The sequence below is a fragment of the Vulpes lagopus genome, chromosome 2 (assembly GCF_018345385.1).
Source record: "Vulpes lagopus strain Blue_001 chromosome 2, ASM1834538v1, whole genome shotgun sequence".
Lineage (NCBI taxonomy): Eukaryota > Metazoa > Chordata > Mammalia > Carnivora > Canidae > Vulpes > Vulpes lagopus.
The window spans coordinates 167,713,021-167,732,043 of record NC_054825.1 but is presented as its reverse complement, the minus strand read 5'-3'; the positions used below and the strand labels follow the sequence as shown (position 1 = coordinate 167,732,043).

The 19,023-nt window shown below is 40.6% G+C and overlaps 1 protein-coding gene across 1 annotated transcript in view; it reads left to right on the top strand.

Moving 5' to 3' along the window:
- LOC121478990 (zinc finger protein 226-like) overlaps nt 1-19,023 on the top strand; it is a 39,229-nt gene that overhangs the window by 3,009 nt on the left and 17,197 nt on the right. The window contains exons 3-5 of the mRNA XM_041734510.1: nt 2,646-2,743; nt 5,520-5,646; nt 15,772-17,635. Coding sequence (XP_041590444.1) covers nt 2,729-2,743; nt 5,520-5,646; nt 15,772-17,635 — 2,006 coding nt within the window. The 5' untranslated portion in view covers nt 2,646-2,728. The remainder of the gene's footprint in view (nt 1-2,645; nt 2,744-5,519; nt 5,647-15,771; nt 17,636-19,023) is intronic.

The window sequence follows — 19,023 nt, the reverse complement described above, 5'->3', positions numbered from 1 at the left end:
ACACTCTTACTTAACCGACTGAGCTGCCCAGGAACCCCTTAAGATTTTATTTTTAAGGGCAGCTCGGGTGGCTCAGTGGTTTAGTGCCACCTTTGGCCTAGGGCCTGATCCTGGAGACCCCGGATCGAGTCCCACGTCTGGCTCCCTGCATGGAGCCTGCTTCTCTCTCTACCTGTGTCTCTGCCTCTCTCTGTCTCTCATGAATAAATAAATAAAATCTTTAAAAAAAAAAGATTTTATTTTTAAGTAATCTTCTACCCAATGTGGGGCTTGAACTTAGAACCCCAAGATGAAGAGTTGCATGCTCCACCAACTGAGCCGGCCAGGTACCCCATAACTATGGAAATTTTTAAACACTGGCAAGAAAAAATAAATTAATGAACTTCCATATAATTTCATGATATTTATTATCCTCATTATTACTGTTATTGCTACGACTGTTTTCTGATATTTTAAGACTTTATATAATTTAAAATTTTTCCTTCGAAAAGTTGTAAAAATAGTATAAGAAATTCTTACTCTTTACTCAAATTCCCTAATTGTTTACATCTTGCCTGTTTTGTGGCTCTGTCAGCATAACATCAGGAATTATACTTGTAATTCAGTGACAGCTTATTTTAGCTTTCTGAAGGAACAAAGCCCCATATATGGGTATTAGGAGATGTGTTAGGAAGAAGGATTTAGGAGAGGCTGATTATAGAATTTTAACATCACTCAGTTGGCAATATTAGATATTATATTATACAATAATGTCTATTATTTATACAATATTATACATATTATACAATATTTATACAATAGTGTCTATTTAACATCTATTAGATGTTAAATGTAATGTTACTTGTTAGATAGTGCTGGATAACATTATATAACATCCTGTTATGTAATCCATAGTCTTTCAGTTAATTTTGTTCTGTTTTCATTTAAAGGCATTATAACCAGTCTCCTCTACTCCATCCCAGTTCAAAGTCCAATTTTATGGATTGCCTTAAGCTATATATTTGTTTACACACATTTTACAAAATTTTTGTCGTACTTGATGTTCCTTAATGTGAACTGTATTCCACAACCTTTATCTTTTTCATTGATGCTTTTTTTTTTTCTAGATAAACTCTATGCCCAGTGTGGGGCCTTGAACTCATGACCCCAATATCAAGAGTCACATGGTCTACTGATGGAGCCTGGTGCCCCTGGTTTCAATGCTTTTATTTTTACTTACTTATTATTTATTATCATTATTTTTTTAGATTTTATTTCTTTGTTTAGAGAGAGGGAGAATAGGAATGGGGGAAAGGGCAGAGGATAGGGAGAGAGAGAATCTCAAGCAGACTCCATGTTCAGTATGGAGTCCGACAAGGGGCTCACCCTGAGATCAAGACCTGAGCTGAAATCAAGAGTCAGATGCCCAACTGACTGAGCCACCCAGGTGCCAGTTCTTGATGCTTTTATGATTTTATTTTATTTTTAAAAATATTTTTCATTTATTTATTCATGAGAGACGCAGAGAGAGAGAGGCAGAGACACAGGCAGAGGGAGAAGCAGGCTCCATGCAGGGAGCCTGATGTGGGACTCGATCCTGGAACTGTGGGATCACGCCCTGAGCCAAAGGCAGATGCTCAACTGATGAGTCACCCAGGCATCCCTCTTGATGCTTTTAAAGAGTGTAGAGGGAAGTTATTTGGGAGAAAGTTCTTCATTTGGGATTTATCTGATGTATCCATGTTTAGGTTTTGATATGCGTTGTTGGGAGTGATTCCACAGAAGCATTGAGGCATCCTTGCCATTGCAACATAACAAGAGCCAAAGTAGGTTGGTTTGTCCATGTATTGGTGAACTCAACCTTGTTGACTAGTTCTAGAGGTGGTTTCTATTAGGTTTCTCCATTGTAAAGTTACTATTTTTTTCTCTTAAAATTAATAAAATCTTATGGGAAGAGACACGTATTAGTCGGCACTCTGCCACGAGGACCAGCTTCTCCCCTACTATTTACTCATTTGTTCAAATATAATATTGTGGTGATAGGGACTCAGAATCGTCTTGCTAATTCAAATGACATGTAGATGAATAAACATTTACTTTTACCAACTTGTGGTATATTGTACATATCCTAGAATTCACCCCATTTTAGTTGCACAAATCAATGATTTTTAGTAACTTTCCTGAGTGGTGCAGCCATTACTATAATTACTATAATTCAGTTTAGAATATTTTTGTTTCCCCAGTTGGATTCTTTGTGCCCATTTTCAGTTAACCCTCGTGATCCACCCCCCCAGTTAACGACCCCAGCAACCAGTAACCTGCTTTCTGTCTCCATAGATTTGCCTCTGGACATTTTGTATAAATGGAATCCCACAATATCCGGCCTTTGGAAAGTGACCGTCCTCTTTCATTTTCAGTAGTGTTTACAAGTTCATCCATGTTGTAGCATAATCAGTACCCCCTTCCTCTTAATTGGTGAATAATATTCCATTGTGTGGATTTTGCCACAATTTGTTCGTTCATGCATAGATTATAGATTGACGTTTCGGTGGTTTCCAGTTCCTGAATAACGGTGCTGTGAACGTTCGTGTACAGATTCACGGTAATCATCCCTGTAGGGGAGCAGCATCCCGGGCTACCTTTAATGCCTTTTTCTGCCTTCCTAGGCACCCCACCAGGTGCAGTTCTGCTTTGTGGGATCTGTGCAACTCAGGACTTGGCCTACCTACCCCCAGAAGGAGGAGGACACATGACCATGTTCAAGGTGAGTAGGGCTTGCCTTTTTTCACTTTCCAAATTCCATCTCATTACTCAGATCATCATGTTTTTCTGGGCAGAACAACAGGCATTTGAGGACCTATTTTGCACCAGTGTCTTACTTTTGTCCCTTTTGAATTTACATTGCATGTAGTTAGCTTTTGTTTTATGATTATTTTATGCAGTAGAAAAATTACTAGAAATGAGCAGTTCTCCCACTTCATTACTTCCCTCCTGACAAATGAACTATTGTAATTTTCTCCTACTCCTATCCTTATGGGCATTCATAACTGAATTTATATTCACAAAATACACCTAATTTTAAATTCTGATTTTTTTCCCGTTAGTGCTATGTAATGTTCTTTTTTTTTTCAAAGACTTTATCTATTCCTGAGAGACACAGAGAGAGGCAGAGACACAGGCAGAGGGAGAAGCAGGCTCCATCTGGGGAGCCTGATGTGGGAGTGATTCTGGGACCCTGGGATCACACCCTGAGCCAAAGGCAGACACTCAGCCACTGAGCCACCCAAGTGCCCCTGTACCTTTCTGTCTTTAACTCCTTCCCATTTATAGACACATACATAGTTTAGGGATTTTATTATCCTAACCAACACTGCAGTGACCACTTGCCTACATCAAACCTTTCCCCCCACCCAAACCAAGTCTGAAAAGAATCTGCCAGTTTTTTGTCCTCACATTCGATATGTGCAGGTGTAAGCTGTTGTTTAGGTGGATTATCCAACTGCAAGCACAGCACAGCAGGCTGTAAGCGCTGCTCCACAAAGACATTGCTGGAGGTTTCCACAGGGAGAGCTGGACTCTATCTTCCCTGTGCCTTCGAGTATGGGCGCATTCTGTGCATTTACTCTTTGGAGCAGCTGAGGGAGGAGGATTGATCTTATCTTCATCTTAAAACGTGTGAATATGACAGACTTGGTCAGATTCATACAAGAAACCAAGGCCAGAAATGTGAGGCATTCTGCTCAAGTGGAAGAGATAGGGAAACAGAAAAAACAGAAAGAATTCATTTCGGGCCCTGGGACCTGTAATGTACCTGGAGTGTTCTTTTGAGAGATGATTTTCACAGGTGGTGCTGCTCCCTGATTCCCTTCTCAGGGTGATTCTCTTCCTGTGGTCACTCCCCTTCACTGACCTGCTCAGTGCTACAGACACAAAGATGGCAGTTAGCACACTCGTTGTATAAAATCTTTAAATTCCAGGGTGCTGGGTTGGTTTAGTTGGTTAAGTGTCTGTCTTCTGCTCAGGTCATGATCTCAGGGTCCTGGGATCAAGCCCCATGTGGTGCTCCCTGCTCAGTGGGGAGCCTGCTTCTCCCTCTTCCTCTGCCCCTCCCCCTACTCATGCTCTCTCTCACTCACTGTCTCTCAAATAAATAAATAAAATCCTAAAAAAAAAATCTTTAAATTTCTCTATGGCAAAAGACACCTTAGGTGAAATTACCAGGAGCAATAACCTGAGGCAAAAATATTTACCACAGGGATTCCAGAAAAAAAAGACAAAGCCCATAATACGAAACTTACGCATACGGTTAAAGGGAAAAAAAAAAAAACCCAATGGAATACAAAGCAGGACATGCACAGGTGTGTCACAAATGAGAAATATGAGTAAACATCTGAAAAGGGAGTTCTATTAATTTGCAGTCAAATAAGTGGGAATACTAACACAAATTGTTCTTCCAACTCAGATTACCAAAGCCATGGAAAGATATATAGCCTGCTCTGGGCCATCATACAGAGAACCTGGGTTGTCCCATTCTCTTGCAAGTTTAGGAGAGTGAGAAGAAGATTGGGAAGAAAATCTGCCATCATATGATCATAATTTTAAATGTGCTTATTTTTCGGCCTTGTAATCGTCCTTTGCAATTATTTTCAAGTTATCAGACATGGAAACAATATCTATGTAAAATAGTGTTCTTACAGGATGTATTCTAATGAGAAGAATATGTAAAATTAAATGATGTTTATTCAGAACAGAAAGGGATAGATCATCTGTTCTCTGGGATAACACATAGCCCCAAAATTTAGGTGAAAAAGATACTGATACTGGCAACATGAAGAAATAACATGAATGATAGTAACTGTTGGTTAGGCATTTCCTCTGTGCCAACACTGTTCCAAATGCTGTAGATGTTCCCTGATTTAATCCTTGGAAGAGCTCCATCATGGAAGGACCACATATAGAGAAGAAACTTAGGTAACTACAGGCAGTCTCATCCAAAGTCTCACAACTTGTAAGGTACAGACCCTTGGGAATGGCACTGAGGCCTGTTGGCTACAGAACCTGATGCCCACTGTTACCTGGGGTGAACCACACAGCTGTCCCACAAGGGTACCTAAAGCTTGTGAGTTTAGCACACATTAAAGTGAAATGATAGGGTTCATGTGTGAGAAAGGAAGACAGTGGGTACAATCAGATATGTTTGGCTGAATTGTAGATGCTTCTGGGACAGTCAGCAGTGTGTACCAAAAATTAACACGTAGGTCATCTAGGATGTGCATTTAGAGTTCTTGGTGGTTATTTGTAAATTGACTCCAGACACAAAATAAAAACATAAGGACGTTGTCATTGCCACACTTTCTGGTGAGGCCAAGGAAAATCCGTATGTGGCATTGGCCAGGTAGATGGAGAAGGGCCTACAAGCCTATGGATGGACTTGAATCTCTCAAACCCTGAAACTGCTTCCCACCATCCTCTCCACCTCCTCAGTGCTGCCTGGCTCCCAGTGGGTGCAGGTCTGACGCTGCATGTGCTTGGTGTTGTAGGAGACAGTGACGTTCAAGGATGTGGCAGTGGTCTTCACGGAGGAGGAGCTGGGGCTGCTGGACCCCGCCCAGAGGAAACTGTATGGAGACGTGATGCTGGAGAACTTCAGGAACCTGATTTCTGTGGGTGAGGACAGGCACTCTGTGCCTTAATGTCAGCTTCCTGGATTGGCTCTCTGTCCTTAGGTGTTCGAGGCTTCAGGAGTCTTGAAATAAATGGTCACCTGCATTGGTGGTGCACAAACACTTTTTAATGAAATAAAGTAGAAAAGCTCAGCTTGTTAGAAAGAACGGAATACGTTACAGCAGAATGTCCCGCTGATTGTGTGGTAGATATTTGTGGATATATGTCTGGGTCTTGAAATAGGTCGTGTTTTTTTTAAGTGCTCAAAAAATGCTGGTTTTGATTAATTGATCAATAGGTGTAGGAATCCAGACAGGCAGTTGTAGCTTTCATGTGTTCATTTTAAGTATGTGGCTTAGCGTGTTCACAGCTCACCACCCCTGCTTCTGTGATGTATTCTGCTTTGAGAAAGAAAAAAAAAAAAAACCCTCTGGATGATGCTAGCAACCCAGAGAGAAGAAAAATCAGGCAAGAACCAAGCAGGTGGGAGTCCTAGCAAGTGTTCTTCCATCTGTCTGAATTCTTTCTGCCTCCTTTGCCTTCACCCAGTTCAGATTGCCAGACTCTGTCTTGAATCATTCCAGCTGCGTTTATATTGTGTGCCTGTTCCATACCATCCCTTGTGTTGTCTGTTCTCCATGTAGCAGCCTAAGCTGATCCTTAGGAAGTACAAGTGAGAGCGCCATGCCTCTCTGCTCCAGAACTCTTTATGGCTTATTTTTCTTTGAGTTAAAGCCGATTCAAGTAGCTCCTAAAGTCCTCCATGGTGTTCTCATCTCCCACTTCCTCTCTGAACACATCACTTGTCCCCTTCCTCTTGCTCCGCTTCCTCATGTTTCTCAGACCTGCTAGGGACGCCGAAGTGCCCGCTGCTCTCCTAACAAATTGCCACACACTGCACAGCTTAGGGCGACACAGGGTGACTGCCGTGTAGCTCTCTGGGTCAGAGGTGTGACATGGTTCTTCCGGGGCTCAAAGTGTCAGCACAGATGCATTTCCTTTTTGGAAGTCTATGGGAGAATCTGGGTCTTTGCTTTTTCAACTTCTAGCAGTTACCCCATGTTTTTAAGCTTGTGGCTCCTTTCCACCATCTTCACTGCCAGCAACATTGCTTCTCCCTGCCCATTCTTCTGCTGTCACATTGCCTGCCTATGCTCTTCTTCCATCTTGAAGGGTCCTTTTGGTTGCATTGAGCCCATTTGGATAATAGAGGTGAGTCTTCCATTTTAAGGTCAGCTGATTAGCAGCCTAAATTCCATCTGCAACCTTAATTCCCCTTTGCCATGTAAGATAACATATTCTACATTCCAAAAAACAGGATGTGGAATCTTTGGGAGCCATTTAAACTGCCTACCACACATACTTGTCTCTCAGAGCCCTTACTCTCTGGCTGACATACCTTTTTACCTGAAATCCTTATGTCCCCTTCCTCTCCCTCCCCTCCCTCCCTCTCTTCTTTGCTTCCTGTCTCTGCTTAGTTTCAACGTCACAAGAAAGGCCTTTTCTGACCAACTTAGTAAACTGTGACTGTCTCTTTACTCTCCTTGTTTTACCTTATATTGTGCCTCATATGTTTTTGTTCGCTTGCTCATCTCCTCTCTGTGCCCCCTGAAGTGTAATCCCCATGAGTGAGGGATTGTGTCTGGTTTTTTTTCCATTGCTATATCCTCAATGCCTAAAATCATTGGGTATGTGGCAGGTATCTGGAAATGTGTGTTGACTTGGTGAACGTGTTAATGGATGGGAGACCTCTGTGTCTCCATGGGTCATGGTGATAACTGTAGGTTATGTGCAAACCAGAATGAATGAAGGATATTGCAGAACACTTTTTTGTCTTTTGACGAATGCCTGTCCAGTTACTTTCTATTTCACTTACTTTCTTGGGTACCCTTGGCATAAATGTGTGTTTGGGTGTATGCACTTGAACCATCCCAGGGGAAGCTTGTAAGCATGGTGGTTGTGACCATACTGAGTAACATGCTTTGTTTGTGGCTTTTGTAGAACCTTCCTTTGAGAGGCATTCTCATTTCTGGGAAGAATACTTTTGGAACAAGAATTCTGGTGTCTGATTCTCAGATTTCCCCCAAGAGAAGGAGAAAGATGTTTCCTACAGTGTCACACAGTGTTGACCAGGTTGTAGGCTGCCTTCCTCTTGAAGATTTATCATCTGCAGCCCATTTGCCTCTTTCAGAGCCCACCCATGTTACCACTCCCGGGTTTTTCCTTCCCTGTCCTTGAGGGGGAAGATTTAAGGTAAAACTAATAGGAGATGCATACATGGATGCTGCCTGTATCTCTGGTTCAAAAATATACTGTGCTTTTTATTTTCTACAAATGTAGTTATTAAACAAATGTTAAAGAATATAGATTTCATAGTTTTTCCTTGATTTTTTTAAATGAAGATTTGGTGTTTTTCAACTAGTGAACAAACATTCCAACCTAGAGAGAATCAGGAAGTTTACTCTCACATCCTCAGAGACATTTCCTGTACCCCTTACACTACTACTCTGTTTTTTTTTTTTTTTTTTTAACATTTATTTACTTACTTATTTATGAGAGCACATGTTTGTAAGTGGTGGTAGGGGCAGAGGGAGAGAGAGAGAATCCTCAAGCAAACTCCCTGCCAAGCACAGAGCCTGACACAGGGGTTGATTTCACAACCCTGAGATCATGACCTGAACTGAAACCAAGAGCCAACCACTTCACTGGCGGAGCCACCCAGGCACCCCACACAACTTCTCTTTTTTTTTTTCTTCTTGTTGAAGATTTTATTTATTCATGAGAGACACACAGAGAGAGGCAGAGACATAGGGATAGGGAAAAGCTGGCTCCCCGCAAGGAGCCCAATGTGGGACTTGGTCCCAGGACCCCGGGGATCATGACCTAAGCCGAAGGCAGATGCTCAACCACTGAGCCACCCAGCATCCCACAACTACTCTTTTAAGAGTAGTTTTTTAGAGGTCAATTTGTTAAATATAACTATGAACTATATTACCTACCAAAAAGTACATACTTACTTAAGGATATATTTTCCAAGATTCTATTGCAACTTATCTTTCCATCTGAACAATTTGTTCAGTTAAGGACTATGTAACTTCTAGAGCCAAAGTTTTCAAGTTTTTCTTTTTTTTTTTTTTTTTTTTTTTAGTATGAACCATACTAGGAAGTGCATCTTTCATTTGTAATCAGAATAAACATTTCATGTGTTAGTTTATATCTGTGACTTTCATAGGCATTTTGTATAATGACTTCTGTCCTGTTGGCAGTGATTCTCTGAGTTTCTGTCCTGAAGCTTTTAAATCTTTCCACCTTGCTAGAGTATTGGAGTTTTTCAACTAGAAAAACTGTTGTTTTGGGCTATTTTGTCCACACATCTGTACATCCACAATTTTCCCACAAGAGTGGGAACAAAGAAACAGTCCTAAATCTTCAAAAGGAACCAGCAGAGGCCCTCCTTCCTTTTCACCCCAAGGATTCTTGCCGTCTTTGATTTTTTTTTAATTAATTTTTATTGGTGTTCAATTTACCAACATACAGAAAAACACCCAGTGCTCATCCCGTCAAGTGTCCACCTCAGTGCCTGTCACCCATTCCCCTCCAACACCCGCCCTCCTCCCCCCTTCCACCACCCCTAGTTCGTTTCCCCGAGTTAGGAGTCTTTATGTTCTGTCTCCCTTCCTGATATTTCCCAACATTTCTTCTCCCTTCCTTTATATTCCCTTTCACTATTATTTATATTCCCCAAATGAATGAGAACATACACTGTTTGTCCTTCTCCGATTGACTTATTTCACTCAGCATAATACCCTCCAGTTCCATCCACGTTGAAGCAAATGGTGGGTATTTGTCGTTTCTAATTGCTGAGTAATATTCCATTGTATACATAAACCACATCTTCTTTATCTATTCATCTTTCGATGGACACCGAGGCTCCTTCCACAGTTTGGCTATTGTGGCCATTGCTGATAGAAACATCGGGGTGCAGGTGTCCCGACGTTTCATTGCATCTGAATCTTTGGGGTAAATCCCCAACAGTGCAATTGCTGGTCGTAGGGCAGGTCTATTTTTAACTCTTTGAGGAACCTCCACACAGTTTTCCAGAGTGGCTGCACCAGTTCACATTCCCACCAACAGTGTAAGAGGGTTCCCTTTTCTCCGCATCCTCTCCAACATTTGTTGTTTCCTGCCTTGTTAATTTTCCCCATTCTCACTGGTGTGAGGTGGTATCTCATTGTGGTTTTGATTTGTATTTCCCTGATGGCAAGTGATGCAGAGCATTTTCTCATGTGCATCTTGGCCATGTCCATGTCTTCCTCTGTGAGATTTCTCTTCATGTCTTTTGCCCATTTCATGACTGGATTGTTTGTTTCTTTGGTGTTGAGTTCAATAAGTTCTTTATAGATTTTGGAAACTAGCCCTTTATCTGATATGTCATTTGCAAATATCTTCTCCCATTCTGTAGGTTGTCTTTTAGTTTTGTTGACTGTATCCTTTGCTGTGCAAAAGCTTCTTATCTTGATGAAGTCCCAATAGTTCATTTTTGCTTTTGTTTCTTTTGCCTTTGTGGATGTATCTTGCAAGAAGTTACTGTAGCCAAGTTCAAAAAGGGTGTTGCCTATGTTCTCTTCTATGATTTTGAAAAACCAAGAACCATATGATCCTCTCATTAGATGCAGAGAAAGCATTTGACAAAATACAGCATCCATTCCTGATCAAAACACTTCAGAGTGTTGGGATAGAGGGAACTTTCCTCGACATCTTAAAAACCATTTACGAAAAGCCCACAGCAAATATCATTCTCAATGGGGAAGCACTGGGAGCCTTTCCCCTAAGATCAGGAACAAGACAGGGATGTCCACTCTCACCACTGCTGTTCAACATAGTTCTGGAAGTCCTCGCCTCAGCAATCAGACAAGAAAAAGACATTAAAGGCATTCAAATTGGCAAAGAAGAAGTCAAACTCTCCCTCTTCGCCGATGACATGATACTCTACATAGAAAAACCAAAAGCCTCCACCCCAAGATTGCTAGAACTCATACAGCAATTTGGTAGCATGGCAGGATACAAAATCAATGGCCAGAAATCAGTGGCATTTCTATACACTAACAATGAGACTGAAGAAAGAGAAATTAAGGAGTCAATCCCATTTACAATTGCACCCCAAAGCATAAGATACCTAGGAATAAACCTAACCAAAGAGGTGAAGGATCTATACCCTAAAAACTATAGAACACTTCTGAAAGAAATTGAGGAAGACACAAAGAGATGGAAAAATATTCCATGCTCATGGATTGGCAGAATTAATATTGTAAAAATGTCAATGTTACCCAGGGCAATTTACACGTTTAATGCAATCCCTATCAAAATACCATGGACTTTCTTCAGAGAGTTAGAACAAATTATTTTAAGATTTGTGTGGAATCAGAAAAGACCCCGAATAGCCAGGGGAATTTTAAAAAAGAAAACCCTATCTGGGGGCATCACAATGCCAGATTTCAGGTTGTACTACAAAGCTGTGGTCATCAAGACAGTGTGGTACTGGCACAAAAACAGACACATAGATCAATGGAACAGAATAGAGAACCCAGAAGTGGACCCTGAAATGTATGGTCATCTAATATTCGATAAAGGAGGAAAGACTATCCATTGGAAGAAAGACAGTCTCTTCAATAAATGGTGTTGGGAAAATTGGACATCCACATGCAGAAGAATGAAACTGGACCACTCTCTTTCACCATACACAAAGATAAACTCAGAATGGATGAGAGATCTAAATATGAGACAAGAGTCCATCAAAATCATAGAAGAGAACACAGGCAACACCCTTTTTGAACTCGGCCACAGTAACTTCTTGCAAGATACATCCACAAAGGCAAAAGAAACAAAAGCAAAAATGAACTATTGGGACTTCATCAAGATAAGAAGCTTTTGCACAGCAAAGGATACAGTCAACAAAACTAAAAGACAACCTACAGAATGGGAGAAGATATTTGCAAACAACATATCAGATAAAGGGCTAGTTTCCAAAATCTATAAAGAACTCATCTTTGATTTTCTTATTAGCATTCTGCATCATGTACCCCTGGCTCTTGGTGTCCCTTGTATATAGCTTTGCAGCTTTCCAGCAAAGCCACAGTGTTTTGTCCCTTTCCTCTTTCAAATAACTTACATAGAAAATATGTTTTCCTTCTAGGACTTGGCTTATAAACTCTCACCAAAATAGTCAAACTGGGATTCATTTATTTATTCAACACACATTTGTTAACTATCACCATGTTCTGGGCACAGTTCTGGGCATTCATGATAAAGTAGGAAGGTGTCAAATGTGTTCAGCCTACACAGTGTAACATACTTCCCTCCTTGATGCCTCATCATGGTGGGACAGACATGGTGAACAACAGAAGACTTAGCATGTCTCATGGTGCCAGGTGCTGTATGCTACATAAACAAGGAGGGATTGGAGTCACAGGAGGTGCACTGGGTGAGGACGGGATTAATTATTTTATAATGGGCAGTAAAGGGGCTCATTGTTGGGCTGAGCAGAGACTTAAAAATCATGAGGAACCATCCATGTGTCTGTCTGGGAAGAGTTCCTAGCAGGATCAAACTCCCCCTCTAGGGTTGGCTTCCAGAGTTTACACTGTGACCTCATTTTTTCCTTTTCCTGGGCTCATTTCTATTGTCTTTTTTTTCCCCCTAGAGATCTGAATTACTGTTGAGTTTAAAACCATGTATATTTTCTTCTCAACTTTATTGTCCTTTTGTCCTCATGAAGGAAACTTGCCTGTAGGAGCTAAAGTTCCACGTATATTTTCTTCTCAACTTTATTGCCCTTTTGTCCTCATGAAGGAAACTTTCCTGTAGGAGCTAAAGTTCCACTCTCTGCTTTATGCTGTGTGCCATTTAAGTATTCACTCCCAAACCTCCAATTCATTCTAGACATTCCAGTTGTCTAGACACTGAAGTACCTTTCCAATAAAGGGACCCAAGGCAGAGTTAGTTAGAGGCTGTTTACCACTTGTCTACTGGATCGAAAGAGGGGGCAGGTTTTTTTGTTTGTTTGTTTGTTTTTTTTTTAATTAACTTTTATTGGTGTTCAATTTACCAACATACAGAAAAACACCCAGTGCTCATCCCGTCAAGTGTCCACCTCAGTGCCCGTCACCCATTCCCCTCCAACACCCATCCTCCTCCCCTTCCACCACCCCTAGTTCGTTTCCCCGAGTTAGGAGTCTTTATGTTCTGTCTCCCTTCCTGATATTGTTTGTTTTTTAAGATTTTATTTATTTATTCATGAGAGACACAGGGAGAGAGAGGCAGAGACACAGGCAGAGAGAGAAGCAGGCTCCATGCAGGAAGCCTGATGTGGGACTCAATCCCGGAACTCCGGGATCATGCCTTGAGCCAAAGGCAGATGCTCAACCACTGAACCACCAAGGCGTCCTGAGGGGGCAGCTTTCAATTGACTATTCATACAGGTAGGGGAGTAAATTTCTCTTTCATAAAGATTTTTTCATAGTGCTTTCAAAGACTTTTTTTTAGAGCAGTTTTAGGTTCATAGCAAAGTTGAGAGGGAATGGACAGAGATATCCCATATATCCCTTGTCCCCATGTACCCAGAGCTTCCTATATTATCAATATCCCCCGCCCGCTATAATTGATGAATTTGTATTCACACATCATTATCACTGAGTCTGTACTTTACATTAGGGTTCACTCTTGGTGGTACCACATTTATGGACTTGGACAAATGGATAAAGCCATGTAGGCACCATTACTGTATTATAAAGAATGGTTACACTTGCCCTAAAAATCCTGTCCTCCACCTATTCATCCCCTCCCCTCTAACCCTTGGCAACCACTGATCATTTTACTGTGTCCATACTTTTACCTTTTTAAGAATGTTGTATAGTTGGAATCATACTTTTCAGTTTGGCTTCTTTCACTTAATAGTGTGCATTTACATTTTCTCTGTGTCTTTTCATGGCTAATAGCTCATTTCTTTTTAGCACCAAATAATATTCCATTATATCAATGTACCACAGGTAATATTTATCTGTTCACCCACTGGAGAGCATTTTTTTTCCTTTTTTTTTCCAAGTTTTGTCCTTATGAATAAATCTGGTTTTTTTTTAAATAAATTTTTATTTATTTATGATAGTCACACTGAGAGAGAGAGAGAGAGGCAGAGACACAGGCAGAGGAAAAAGCAGCCTGACGTGGGATTCGATCCTGGGTCTCCAGGATCGCGCCCTGGGCCGAAGGCAGGCGCCAAACTGCTGCGCCACCCAGGGATCCCGAATAAACCTGTTATAAACATCTGTGTATAGTTTTCTGTGTGGCCTTAAAATTTCAAATCCTTTTGGTTAATACCAAATTGGGCAGTATCAGGAGAATATGCTAAGAGTACGTTTAGTTTTGTAAGAAACCACCAAACTCTTCCAAAGTGGCTGTACCATTTTGCATTCCTACCAGCAGTGAATGAGAGTTCCTGTTGCTCTATATCTTGGCAGCATTTGGTGGTGTTGGTGTTCTGATTTTGACCATTCTAGTAAGTGTGTAGGGTATCTCGGTGTTTGGATTTGCCTTTCCCTGATTACATAAAATGTGGAGCATCTTTTCATATGCTTATTGGCCCATCTGTATATTTTCTTCGCTAAAGTATATGTTAGGGGTTTTGGTTCTTTTTTTTTTTCTTCTTAAAGATTATTTATTTACTTATTCATGAGAGACACAAGCAGAGAGAGACAGAGACATCGGGAGAGGGAAAAGCAGGCTCCCTACAGGAAGCCCGATGTGGGACTTGATCCTGGAACTCTGGGATCATGCCCTGAGCCGAAGACAGACGCTCAACCACTGAGCCACCCAGGCGTCCCTTTGGTTCATTTTTTAACCCGGTTCTTTTTTCCCTTATTGTTGAGTTTTAAGAAAAGTACTTCTTAAACTAATTGAAAAGTTTATTGAAAAAATAATCTCCAAATGTTTAGATAACCTTTGTATAAAAATAGAGACTTGGGAATACCAATTTTTAAGAGGGATAAACCTTTTGGAAGACAAATTTCTTTTTTCTTTTTTTTTTAATAATAAATTTATTTTTTATTGGTGTAAAATTTGACAACATACAGAATAACACCCAGTGCTCATCGCGTCAAGTGCCCCCCTCAGTGCCCGCCACCCAGTCACCCCCAGCCCCCGCCCTCCTCCCCTTCCACCACCCCTAGTTTGTTTCCCAGAGTTAGGAGTCTTCCATGTTCTGTCTCCCTTTCTGATATTTCCCACTTATTTTTTCTCCCTTCCCCTTTATTCCCTTTCACTATTATTTATATTCCCCAAATGAATGAGACCATATAATGTTCGTCCTTCTCCGATTGGCTTATTTCACTCAGCGTAATACCCTCCAGTTCCATCCATGTCGAAGCAAATGGTGGGTATTTGTTGTTTCTAATGGAGTAATATACCATTGTATACATAAACCACATCTTCTTTATCCATTCATCTTTCGATGGACACCGAAGACAAATTTCTGAACTTAAATTCTTACAAGTGGTCAGAAGTTTATAATAGTAGCCAACTCATTTAATGTCTGTCAAAATAAAGATAAGATTAGCTGAACATGTGCAGAGTTTCCAGGAATACTTTGAATATATAAATGTAAATATTTCAAGTATTTGATATTACGATATATAAAATGAACCCAAAATTTGATTGTTGTGCTTTTCCTGAAGTTCTGGTTGATTCATTCTTTATTATCTATATAACATTTCTGTCTCCATAATTTATTAACTACCTAATTTACTTACTATTCAATTTACTACACTGACTTTCAAATTCAATAGAAGTGGCCATAAGTTAATAGTTTGAATCATATTATCAGTTTTTGAATTAAGTCTTTGACATCTAGCTTGTACTTCTCTTAGGAGACGTGGTGTAACTTGCTTAGTGGATAGGAGCCCACTGGACCCCTCTTGGGTTCTATGTACATGTAAACCAGAGAATAAGATACACAAGGAAAAAGACGTGAACGTGCTCTGGATTAATTAAAATCTCATGCTTTCTTCTAAATATGAAATCTTGAAAATACGGAACAAAGCCTTCAGTTGTCCACATCTCTGCATTCTGTCTTTACAGGAGGAAAGATCCAAAGTAAGATGAAGACTGTTTTAGAAGCAGAGCCACCTGAAGAGCATTCTTGCTGGAGGATCTGGCAACAGATTGCAAGTGACTTAAGTAGGTGTCAAGGCTCCATGATAAAGAGTTCTCAGCTCCCCAAACAAGGTGATTCACCTGGACATGTTGGGGCAGGGCAGTCTACAACTCACACAGGCCAGAAACCTGATCAGTGCAGTGAATTTAAGAAATATTTCAGTGATGTCTCCAATTTTGATCTTCATCAACAAATCCACTCAGGAGTAAAGTCTCATACATGTCGTGAGTGTGGAAAAAGCTTCTGTTACAGCTCAGCACTTCATATTCATCAGAGAGTTCATTTGGGAGAGAAACGCTATAAGTGTGATGAGTGTGGTAAGGAATTCAGTCAGAGCTCATGTCTGCAAACCCATCAGAAAGTCCACACTGTAGAGAAGCCATTCAAATGTGAGAAGTGTGGGAATGGCTTCTGTCGCAGATCAGCACTTAATGTTCATTATAAATTGCACATGGAAGAGAAACCTTATAATTGTGACCAATGTGGAAGGGCATTCATTCATGCTTCACATCTTCAGGAGCATCAGAGAATCCACACTGGGGAGAAACCCTTCAAATGTGATAAATGTGGTAAGAATTTCCGACGTAGGTCATCACTTAATAGTCACTGTATGGTCCACACGGGAGAAAAACTGTACAAATGTGAAGAGTGCGGGAAATGTTTCTTTTGTAGCTCAAATCTTCATATCCATCAGAAGGGCCACACACGAGAGAAACCTTATAAATGTGAGGAGTGTGGGAAGGGCTTCATTCAACCTTCACATTTTCGGGCCCATCAGAGAATCCATACTGGAGAGAAGCCATATGTATGCAAAGTGTGTGGTAAAGGCTTTACTATGAGTTCAAATCTTCAGGCCCATCAGAGAGTCCACACAGGAGAGAAACCATACAAATGCGATGAGTGTGGGAAGAACTTTGGGACAAAAACCCGTTATCAAGTTCATCTGGTAGTCCACACAGGAGAGAGACCCTATAAATGTGAGGTATGTGGGAAGGATTTCAGTCAGAGAGCATATCTTCAATCCCATCTGAAGACCCACAGTGTAGAGAAACCCTACAAGTGTGAGGAGTGTGGTCAGGGCTTCAATCAGAGTTCCCGACTTCAGATTCACCAGCTGATCCACACTGGTGAGAAACCACACAAATGTGAAGAGTGTGGAAAGGGATTCAATCGTCGAGCAGATCTCAAAATTCATTGCAGAATCCACACAGGAGAGAAACCATTTAATTGTGAGGAGTGTGGGAAAGTATTCAGGCAGGCTGCAAATCTTCTGGCCCATCAGAGAATCCACAGTGGAGAGAAACCTTTCAAATGTGAAGAGTGTGGGAAGAGCTTTGGTCGCAGTTCACACCTTCAAGCCCATCAAAAAGTCCACACGGGAGAAAAGCCGTACAAATGTGAGGAGTGCGGGAAGGGCTTCAAGTGGAGCTTGAATCTTGACATGCATCAGAGGGTCCACACAGGAGAGAAACCCTACAAGTGTGGGGAGTGTGGTAAGCACTTCAGTCAGGCCTCGAGTCTTAAGGTTCATCAGAGTGTCCACAGTGAAGAGAAACCATACAAATGTGACGTATGTGGCAAGGTCTTCCGTCACTCTTCACAGCTACAATCTCATCAGCGGGTTCACACAGGGGAGACACCTTACAAGTGTGAGACATGTGGCCAGAGCTTCCGATGGCGATCAAAACTTTCCCATCATCGCAAAACTCATGGTGGCAGTACAGTTTATGAAAGTAACAAGAATGGTAAGAACATCAAAGAATCGTCAGGAAGAAGTTCTCCAGAATGATGTTTTATAAAACCCTGGATTCTTATTATCATTTAGTCTCGTAAGAGAGAAAATACTTGTGTTAATTTTGTTGGTATTTAAGCAATAATCAAATTTATCTCAGTTTTCACCAGATCACACAGTGGAGGAACCTTGTAAGTGATGTGATAAGTCTTTGTTCAGAATCACGTAGGAGGTAGTACTTAGGAAAAGAGTTTGATCTGGCACTTAACACAAGTATAATGATGGGCGTACCAGAATTGATACCCAGTAGAATGTCAGCTTCATGAGGGCAGGGACTTTGCTGCTAAATCTGCAGAGCCCTCAAAGCTGGAGGCATAATTCTAGACCTCCAGTAATATTGCAAAGCTGTGTAAACAAAACAATATGGTACTGGCACAAAAATAGACACATAGGTCATTAAACAGAATAGAAAACTCAGAAATGAACCCAAAGTATATGTTCAGCTAATTTATGACAAAGCAGGAAAGAATAACCAATGGGAAAAAAAAAAAGCATTTTTTTTTTCAGCAACTGTTACTGGGAAAACTAGAGAGCAACATGCAAAAGAATGAAATTGAACCATTTTCTTACATCATACATATAAATAAATCCAAAATAGATTAAAGACCTAAGTGTGATGGGACCTGAAACCATAAAAGCCCTTGAAGAAAGCACAGGCACTAATTTCTCTGACATCAGCTATAGCAACTTTTTTCTAGATAGGTTTCCTGAGGCAAGGGAAACAAAAGCAAAAACTATTGGGACTATATCAAAATAAAAAGCTGCTGCGCAGCAAAGGAAACAAAACTAAAAGGCATCCTACAGAATGGGAAAAGATATTTGCCTATGATATGTTTGATAAGGAGTTAATATCCAAAATATATAAATAACGTATGAAACTCAGCACTCAAAAAACAAATAAATCTAATTTAAAAATGAACATAAGACATGAATAAACCTTTTTCCAAGAAGAAATCCAGATGGCCAACAGACATGAAAAGATGCTCAACATCACTTATTGTCAGGGGAATGCAAATCAAAATTACAATGAGATAGCACCTCAAACCTGTAAGAAAGGCTAAAATCAACAACACAAGAAAAAGGTTTTGGCAAGGATCTGAAGAATGGGGAACCTCCTGCACTGTTGATGGGAATGCAAACTGGTGCAGCCACTGTGGAAAACAGTATGCAGGTTCCTCAAAAAGTTAAAAATAGAATTACCCTACAATCTAACAATTGTACTACTAGTTATTTACCCAAAGAGTACAAAAATACTAATTCAAAGGGATACATGCACCCCAATGTTTATAGCAGCATTACTTACAATAGCCAACTTATGGAAAGAGCCCAAGTGTCTATCAACTGACAAATGGATAAGGATGTGTATATATACAATGGAATGTTA